The sequence below is a fragment of the Helicoverpa zea genome, chromosome 12 (assembly GCF_022581195.2).
Source record: "Helicoverpa zea isolate HzStark_Cry1AcR chromosome 12, ilHelZeax1.1, whole genome shotgun sequence".
NCBI lineage: Eukaryota > Metazoa > Arthropoda > Insecta > Lepidoptera > Noctuidae > Helicoverpa > Helicoverpa zea.
This window is the reverse complement of record NC_061463.1, coordinates 11,972,538-11,982,191: the sequence shown is the minus strand read 5'-3', so window position 1 is coordinate 11,982,191 and position 9,654 is coordinate 11,972,538. Positions and strand designations below refer to the sequence as shown.

Genomic DNA, 9,654 nt, shown 5'->3' with positions numbered 1-9,654 from the left:
CTAATCGTTGAATTCACTCGCACTAATTAAATTAACATTTACAATCATTAATTCCGACTCTCCCTCCCCTCGTCGCTCGATTATAGAAACAATCTCTTAAAAGATTTTAACAACGTTTGTACAATTTTAGTCGATCTGTTTTATATGGAACAAAAAATCGAAACCAGCAAGTCTGACAACCAGAGATATTTTTTTATACCTAGGGATATTGGGTTGACCAGATAACTGGATTAAAGAGGTCAGATAGGCAGATAGGTCTTTTCTTACAAATTCTATCTATAAATCTATTCTATAAAATACTGGTACTCAGCTACAACCGATTAGACTGGAGGCCGACCCCCACAAAGTTGAGAAAAGGAGGAGATTTCTTTTATATGAGAACGAGAGATTCAAATACATGCCTATTTGTATTTTTTTAATAAAACTACTTTTACGAATTTCGTCAAAGTTTTATTTCAATGTCAGAAACCAATATGTGTAAATTGTTTTTCACATATTTCACTTACTGAAGTTATCATCAGAAGCTTGGTCTTATCACTAGCGACAATAACATCACAAATTAATTTTTGACGACGCAATTTATTTCAATTTGTAACTTGAAATAATATTATTATATATGTTGCAATAAAAGTTTATCAGCCAACCATTTTATGTTCGGCTTTCCCGCTGCTTTGAGGTATTGACCTCAAATTATCAATTCTATACAAAAATAAGGAAAACGCCTAAGTATATAAATACAAGTGGGAAAAAATATAATTTTAATGAGTACTGAGGTAAGTTCCAGTGCACTTGTTTTTAATTATTAATACAATATTCGTGCTTGACATTATTCTCATATTTACAACGTTTTGGTTGCAGTTTTGGAGGGATCGCAGCGAAACGACAAGACACAATGATATCGGTTTACGACCCTGTGAGTTTTTTTCATACTTTTTTGATTAAAGTATAAACAAATGTACAAGACGACACTAATAGATCTATTATTTTAATCTACTATACAATCATTTATCTTATTTCCCTACAGACGATAGATGGCCATTTTGGCGAGTAACACTTCTAACTCCTCCTTACATAGTTCCAGTTTACAAGTGTGCCTATTAATCAAAACTTCTGTTTCACCAGGATCTGCCATGCGTGCACAAAATAGCCGTTGATATAACCGATGGCAGCAAGATCAGGATACAAGGAAGCATACCACGTGATGCTCACAGGTACGTCTTCTCATCTCAGATCAGTCTTACTAATTGTAATAAACTTATTTTTTACATGATTTCAAAGAGTTAGATACATGGCATACTAAGATAGGGCAGGACATAACTTTGAAAATAAGAAGACAAAAGTGGAAATGGGCAGGACACATGATCAGGGGAAAAGATGAATGGAGTAAAGAGATGCCAAGAGATGGAAAGAGAAAGAGAGATAGACCACAAAAAAGGTGGGGCGATGACATTAGAGTAGTCCTTTGCCACCAGGCAAATGGACACGCAAAAGTGGAACAAAAAAACAATATGCGAAAAACAAAGAAAATACTGTCATGTCCCAAAAGAAGCTATAAATAAATTATTTAGGTAATTAAATACTTAGATAGAAGCAGCTTAAAATCAGGGTCCCAATAACCTCCATTCCATGACTCGTCTTAATCCAAACTCGAATTTGACGCAGGGAAAGTATTTAGTGTACCCGGATTAAAATAGCCAATAGTCTCCCTCGTTAAATGGGCTATTTAACATTGAAACGTCTTTTCATACCAATAAATCCTAAGAGCGTTCAAACTTACAAACTTGTTAGCTTTTTTTATTAAGTAGCTAACCTTTAATACCCACCCTAAATTCTTCATGAAATCTTTACAGATTCTGGATAGATTTCCAATGCGGTCTTAGCATGAGTACCAACGTCGACGTGGCATTCCACCTGAACCCAAGATTCGACCACATGGCAGTGGTCCGCAACACCCTGATTGACGAAGAGTGGGGGGAGGAAGAGAGGACTGGTGGTATTCCCCTGTCTAGAGGAGAAGACTTCGACATGCTGATAGAGTGTGACATACGATGTTGGAAGGTAACAAAGAATTCCATCTGGAACTTCTACTTACAGTATGTTAGTCTAATGAATCTTTATTTTAAATGAGATTTTTAGGTACAAAAAAGTTGGTCAACCTTCAGGAATGAAAGCACAGAAAGAAGAATACACACAAAGTGATAATTTACAATCTCAATTTTTTTTCCTAATTAAACTGTCCCACCGCTGCGAAAATAGCATCTTACTCTATCTCCGCACCTCTCGATTCATCGAGTACTGACAGCAGTCACGCTTGTAGGCATCCAAATCGTGCCGCCATCACTTAATGAATTATTACTTTGATCACCAGTTTTCTTACTTGTCTACAGGTGTCCATCAACGGGCAGCACTTCTGCGAGTATATTCATCGCATCGAGTACGATCGCATCACTCACCTGGTCGTCTTTGGCGACGTCAAAATTATAAAGTGCAATATTGACGCACCGTCCCAAGATCCCGTGAGTTTTATATGTACATCCATTTCTCTTAAAGCGAGATTACACAGTCTACCAAAGAAATATTTCTTCAGGTTTAATCTAGCAATCAGTACCAAATTACTACTGGCAACATATCTAAAATGTTCGTTAAACACCGTAATCTTTGTAGCAATAGAGTTGCGCCGCATGTCGACGCACACATTTTTGTTCATCAACAAATATTCAAGTATAGGTACAAATGTATTAATCATAATTTCAGTATGGCCAGAATGTGCAGTGCGTGCATAAAATACCCGGTGGCATATGCAGTAGCAGCAAGATCAGGATACAGGGAAGCATACCACATGATGCTCACAGGTACGTCTTCTCATAATCAGATCAGTTTGAAACTACAACTAGCAAATAGTAAAATGTGCGTCTTATTTTAACATCAGTTGCGGCCACTGGCCACTTTCTGTAGGTATATTTTCCAGTAATATTATGTCCTGATAGTTACAACCACAATAGAAAAGTAATTAAATGAAGTCATCTACAACGTCAGATTTTTCAAGATGAAAACTTTACAGATTCTGGATAGATCTCCAAAGCGGTGCTGACGTCGCATTCCACATCAGCCCTAGATTCGACGAGATGGAGATAATTCGCAACACCTTCAGTGCTGGAGTTTGGGGGGAAGAAGAGAGGAGCGGGGGTATGCCCCTCTGCAGAGGAGATAACTTCGATATGCTGATCGCGTCTGATGAAGAATCTTTTAGGGTAAGACGGAATCTCATCTGGAACATTCTTTAGTGAATTTGATCAGTCGAAGAGGGCGAGCGATGGACTGTGTGAAACTGTAGAAAGGTTGTTACTGAGTTGACGTTGGATAGAGAATTATGGAAGAATACATGCTCCGCCGACTCTTGATGCAAGGATGCAGGGTATTCAACGACACTACTTTTTTCTTTTGATGGGAAATTATCAAATAAATGACTCTTCCCGTTGTGAGTTAGCAGCGTGAGGGAGTGTTAGACTCTTACTCACTAAAACCCATCATGTTCCTTCTTAAACATTTTATGTCCCAGGGTCGCGGTAACTCTTTCGAACAGTCCTGCACCTGCGTCCCGAACAACACTGCTCTTACATTTTAATAAAGTGAATTATTAAAGTATATGTAAGAAGTAATTTAGCACCTTGTTTTAAAATATAATTATTATTGTTTTTGTATTTTGTTTATATACAGGTGGCCATCAACGGGCAGCACTTCTGCGAGTTTGTTCATCGCATCGGGTTCGTGCACATCGATCACCTGGCTGTGTACGGCGACGTCAATATAAAACTGATCAGCTTATAAAACTGTAAAACCTTTTCTATTTATGTTTAAGATTTGTATAAAACTGTATTTTTCGAGAAATAAACAGCTTTTTATATATGTAATATGTATAACGGAGTACCAGAAGTGGTTAGAATCTTTGTTACACTTGCATCTTGTCAGGATATGAAATAATACCACAGTAGTCGTTCACATTGTATATTATCGTTCAATACTTCAATAATCACATTGTGTTCCGGACCTTCACATCGCGCCGGCTGAGACACCGCGTCATCGTGCGTCATCACACGCCCCACCTACGCTAGGCCAGCGAACATACGCCGCGGCCGGACCCCGACCACTCTCGCTCACCGACCATTAGTGTGCGCACATACCTATCGGCTATACTCCTTTGTAAATATTACAGTTCTTTATATCGAAAATAGGGGTTTTATTTAGTTGAGAACACCAGCAGCAAACCTGGAGCTTGACACCCCAACAGTGGTCCTTCGAAGAACCTCGCCAGTGGTTCTACAAAGAAGTTATTTGCCGTCTTTGCTGTGCCACGCCGCCCGTGGACTTTGGACTGCCCGCTCATACGATCGCCTCCACGTGTTAGTGGACACGCAGAAGACAGTCTATCCAGGGAGGAACATAATTCTGAGTGAGTCCGTTCCGATCTCCTTAATTCCTGTCTTTTTATTACCTTATTTCCAAGAATTTAAAATAGTGCTATACTACGGATCAGTCATAGTTGATCTCTTCATATATGTTATAGCCAGGCCCGCCGTAAGCGGGCGTGCAGTGCGTGCACAGCACGCGGGCGGCACGTCCTAGGGGGCGGCAAATCTAGCGAGTTATCACGTAATATTTAAAAAATACAATATCTTTTTACTAATGATTTGATTTCAATATTTCCGAACACAGCAATAGCGCTAAGAATATTACTTACACTGCCGGTTTCAGTTAGGTACATCTGTTGAAAGGACATTTTCAAAATTAAAGATTATTAAAAACGATTTAAGATCAACCAGTGGCGTAGCGTGGGGCAAATGCTATTTAGGGGGCGGCAAAATTAAACCAATAAAATTTCAGAAAAAGCCGCCCTAGCTTTGGTCAATTTTGACTGTTTCACCCTTTGCATCCCCAAAAAAATTCGCGCTCGCTGCGCTCGCGGCTCCATGTCAGATGTCGCATTTTGTCTTTGTTTAATTGTTGAGGCATTCAATTCCAAAAAAAACATTTTTCGCGCACGTCCGTTATGGCTTTTTATGATAATATGTTTACTTCATGAAAACTCTAAGGAAAAAATCGCGCTCGCTTCGCTCGCGGCTTTTGCACTTCACTTCTGTGCATATCTTACTTTTTGACTTTGCTTTGTTAATTTACAGTGGTTTTTATTTGTTTTGTGTCCATAGACTAAAAAATTTTCGCGCTAGCTCCGCTCGCGCTTCCTTACATATGACATGTGCCTTATAAGTTTTCAACGGGAAACCCACCAAATAACATATTTTACTGACTTTAAACATTGTTATAGATATTTAAGTGCGTTAGTTTAAGTTAATCACAATCTTTCAATACATAGGGGTAATACACTTGGGTAATGATTGCACTGCATTGATGCCCTAAGCAATTGCTTAGTTTGCTTATGGGCTAACCCAGGACTGCTTAGGTTACTCTGAACATTTCAAGTAAATAAAAAGTTATGTGTAATGTATGTTATGTATTGCAATAGTTATTTATCCAAAAGTAGGTGGGTTTTCTGCAATCAGAGCGGTGCATGTCTGTTGGACAAGTAAGATGGATATGAATTGGCGCGGGGGGTCCGGACCCCCTGGATCCGCTCCCCCCCCCCCCCTTATATATTTTTTGTCAAAACGTATGTAGTCGTAGGGCGGCATAATCAGTTTTGCACGCGGGCGAACAAACAGCTAGCGGCGGGCCTGGTTATAGCTTCATTCAAATTTAATTGCATTCATCAAGTTTACAAAAATCATCTAGTTTTATCGCCATAGCATACACACATACGATCTTCATTGTACGCTTATTGCTCCGATGCAGTTTTAAACGTAAACAAAGTCATTAGTACCATTTTTTTTGCTTATCTAAACCGGTTGCAGTGGCTCATCAGCGTTATAACATCTGTTCGACGGTAACTTTCCATACAGATTCTAATACATTGTAGCTGCTTATGTTTTAATGTTTTTCTTCACTCGTTGGCTTATTTAAGTGTAGCCCTTTGCCTTGTCTTTCCTTGCCTACCATTATGGCTGATGCAAAGTTAAAGGACTTAGTTAAGAAGCGTGGTAGCTTTAAAGCTAAGCTTACTCATTTCAATAACTTTTTAAGGTTACTACCTAATAATACAGACTTAGACCATTTCCAAGAGGTCGAATTACAAAATCGTTTGTCGTTAATGGAAACGCTATATAAGGAATTCGACGTGTTACAGACTGAGTTGGAATTGCTGTCCGAGAACACGGACGATATGTATGCCGAGAGGGAGCAGTTCGAGACGCAGTACCATGCGTCGGTGGCGCGCGCGAGAGCATGCCTCGCCCCCGCGCGTTCCTCCTCGCCCGCGCTCGTCTCTGCTTCTTCAACTGATAATCTCGCGCAGCACGGCTCTGGCTGCAAGCACGACTTCGTTCGACTGCCCAAGATAGACTTGCCTCACTTCAACGGGGACTATCAACACTGGCTTGAATTCCGAGATACGTACATTTCCCTTATTCATAATAATAGTAGCATACAGGATATTAACAAGTTCCACTACCTTCGTGCAGCTTTAATCGATAGTGCATCTAGTTATTAAAAGCATTGAATTTAAAGCCGATAATTACAATATAGCTTGGCAAATATTAACTGAAAGGTACAATAACGAGAATCTTCTTGTTAATAATCATCTACAGTCATTATTTAACTTTGAACCCATTCGACAGGAATCATCTAGTGCATTACGTAACATGGTTGACGTCACAAACAAAAACCTCCGAGCTCTCGAAACACTTGGACATCCAACACAACATTGGGACATATTAATTATTTACATGATGTCTAAGAAATTAGATTCGGTGACTATTCGTGAATGGGAGAAATTTAAAAATGATTTAGACACATTTCCACACTTAAAACAATTCTTAAAATTTATTTCTAACAGAGCCGACTTACTTGAATCTCTGAGTCATAATAACAACACATCATTAACAAACATAACATTTACAAAAAATACAAATGAACATAATAAATCTAAAGATTATCTAACTACAAGCAAATCAAAACCTATCCACAGTTCTGAGAGTATCAAATGCCCTATGTGTTCTCAGAATCACTTTTTATTTAGCTGTCAGTCATTCAGGGACCTAAATATTGAAGCTCGTATAAAAAAGGCATCGGAAAGCAATGTTTGTATGAACTGCCTTCGACCTGGTCATACAATAAAGCGTTGCAAATTATCACATTGCAAATATTGTAAGTCCAAGCACAACACCCTCTTACATAGGGAGTCACCAAATGAGCATCAGTCAGGGAACAATGTAGCACTGTCAACAAATGTCGTATTGCCCTCACTGAACGATTATAAAAATCAAATTTTACTTTCCACAGCATTGGCTAAAGTGGCAGACGTTAATGGAGATCTTCATACTGCCAGACTCCTATTGGACAATGGCAGCACCTCCAATTTTGTTACCCGAGAGCTCTGTGGAAGGCTTGGTCTGGTGACTCACAGCACTAACTCCACCGTCACAGGTATTAACGGACAGGTATCTAGTACCACAGAAAGTTGTTGTCTTCGGTTGCAATCTTGTTATGGTGGTTATCAGGCGACGGTAAGCTGTTTTGTCTTACCTACTATCACACAATCAATGCCAGGCACTTACGTGGATAAAACATACATAACCATTCCGCCTGGTATTCAATTAGCAGATCCTTCATTTAATGTACCTTCAGCTATTAACATTCTTGTAGGCGCTGAGGTATTTTGGGACGTCTTAGGTTCCGATACAATTAATTTAGGTAAACATCAACCTAGATTACAGTCATCAAAATTAGGTTGGCTCATTTCGGGCTGTGTCACTCAGTCTCCACGACGTACACAACCCTCTTATTGCCACTTTCTTACACATGAGGAGTCTGATCAACTGACGCGTTTCTGGGAACTCGACACTGTATCCACTGGGAACTGTTTTTCTTCAGAAGAACTGGCCTGTGAAAAACTTTTTCAAGAAACCACACGTCGTGATACAAATGGACAGTTTGTGGTCACCATACCTTTGAAGGACTCACCCGAGTGCTTAGGTGACTCTTACGCGCTGGCCAAGCGTCGCTTTCTTTCCCTCGAGCGCAGGTTTGAGCGAGACCCAACATATAAACACAGATATTTACAGTTCATGCAAGAATACATTGACCTCAATCATATGACAGAGTCAAACACAGACAGGGCAGATACACATAATTATTTTGTGCCTCATCACAGTGTTGTTCGCGAGTCCAGTACAACTACGAAACTTCGTGTAGTTTACGACGCTTCAGCCTCTAGCACCTCGGGCAAGTCCTTCAATGACATCCAGATGGTAGGTCCGACAGTCCAGGAAGATTTACTGTCTATTCTTTTGAGATTCAGACAACATCTGTTTGTTATCACAGGCGACATTGAGAAATTCTATAGAGCTGTGTTAGTCGAGCCATCGCAACGCCCCTTACAACAGATTCTTTTTAGATTCAATGATTCAGATCCGTTGAAGAAGTACACACTAAACACAGTGACTTACGGGACTTCTTCAGCTCCTTATTTAGCCACCAAGTGCTTGGTGTCTCTGTCAAATGAGTGTCCAGACCCAGAGGTTAGTCAGTCTATCAGTCGTGATTTTTATTGTGATGATTATTTGAGTGGCGGTGACTCAATTGAGTCAGTCATCAATCTTTGCCAAGGCGTAGTCAGTACCCTCAAGTCAGCAAAGTTTCACCTTCGTAAATTCCAATCAAATAGTCCTAAAATATTACAGTCCGTGTGCGCACATACCTATCGGCTATACTCCTTTGTAAATATTACAGTTCTTTATATCGAAAATAGGGGTTTTATTTAGTTGAGAACACCAGCCGCAAACCTGGAGCTTGACACCCCAACACATTGGTTACAACAAAATCGGACACTTTTTCCAATATCACATAGCCTGAACTTGGTTTCTCTTCGAGACTCCATTTAAGATTATTTCAATTGACGTTGGCACCTCACGTCACCATGACGACCACAAACAAGGAACCAGCCAGCAATATTGAGCCGCGCCGGCATGTATATGTTACGGGAAATTTAATAAGTCTGGGCACAATTAGTATTCTCAATGCCCGTTAACAAAAAACAGCACGTTTAATCAATTTTCCCGGCCATCACCTATGAATAGTAATAAAATAGGTGAACTACTGTATTTTTGCTTATGTATAATGAAATCAAAGAAACAAAATTTTCTTGAAAAGGTAACAAAAAATATACTATTGAATATAGTAGTTAAAAATGTAATAATATCATTAGTTACTACTTTCTTTGATAAAAATATTACCTAAAAAATAAAATAGTTAATAAAAATGAAAAATGAGAATAATCAACAGATATATAGGGTAAAGGCGGGATAGATGCCGCAGTGGGATAGATGCCCCATTTTTAAAAAACCTAACTTCCCATGCTCGCGATTAAGAAACAACCGTTTAACTAGAAGCCACAAGCACCCCGCACCTAAATTAGCCACGCGCCATCGAGGGATGAGGTCGCGTTTCGCTCGTGTGTGAATTCATGTCCGCGGCGAACTTACAGCGAGCGTAAAATTTTTAAAGGTGCGTATTTGCTGTTGTATAACTTTATAAGTAGATATT

The 9,654-nt window shown here is 39.5% G+C and overlaps 1 protein-coding gene across 1 annotated transcript; it reads left to right on the top strand.

Moving 5' to 3' along the window:
• Positions 1-858: 858 nt before the first annotated feature.
• Positions 859-3,906, top strand: LOC124635163 (galectin-8-like). Its single transcript, XM_047170968.1, has 7 exons — positions 859-913; positions 1,123-1,211; positions 1,851-2,058; positions 2,388-2,516; positions 2,755-2,852; positions 3,062-3,251; positions 3,718-3,906. The coding sequence occupies exons 1-7, from the start codon at positions 893-895 to the stop codon at positions 3,826-3,828; spliced, it is 846 nt and encodes a 281-aa protein (XP_047026924.1). The 5' UTR covers positions 859-892; the 3' UTR covers positions 3,829-3,906.
• Positions 3,907-9,654: the final 5,748 nt, after the last annotated feature.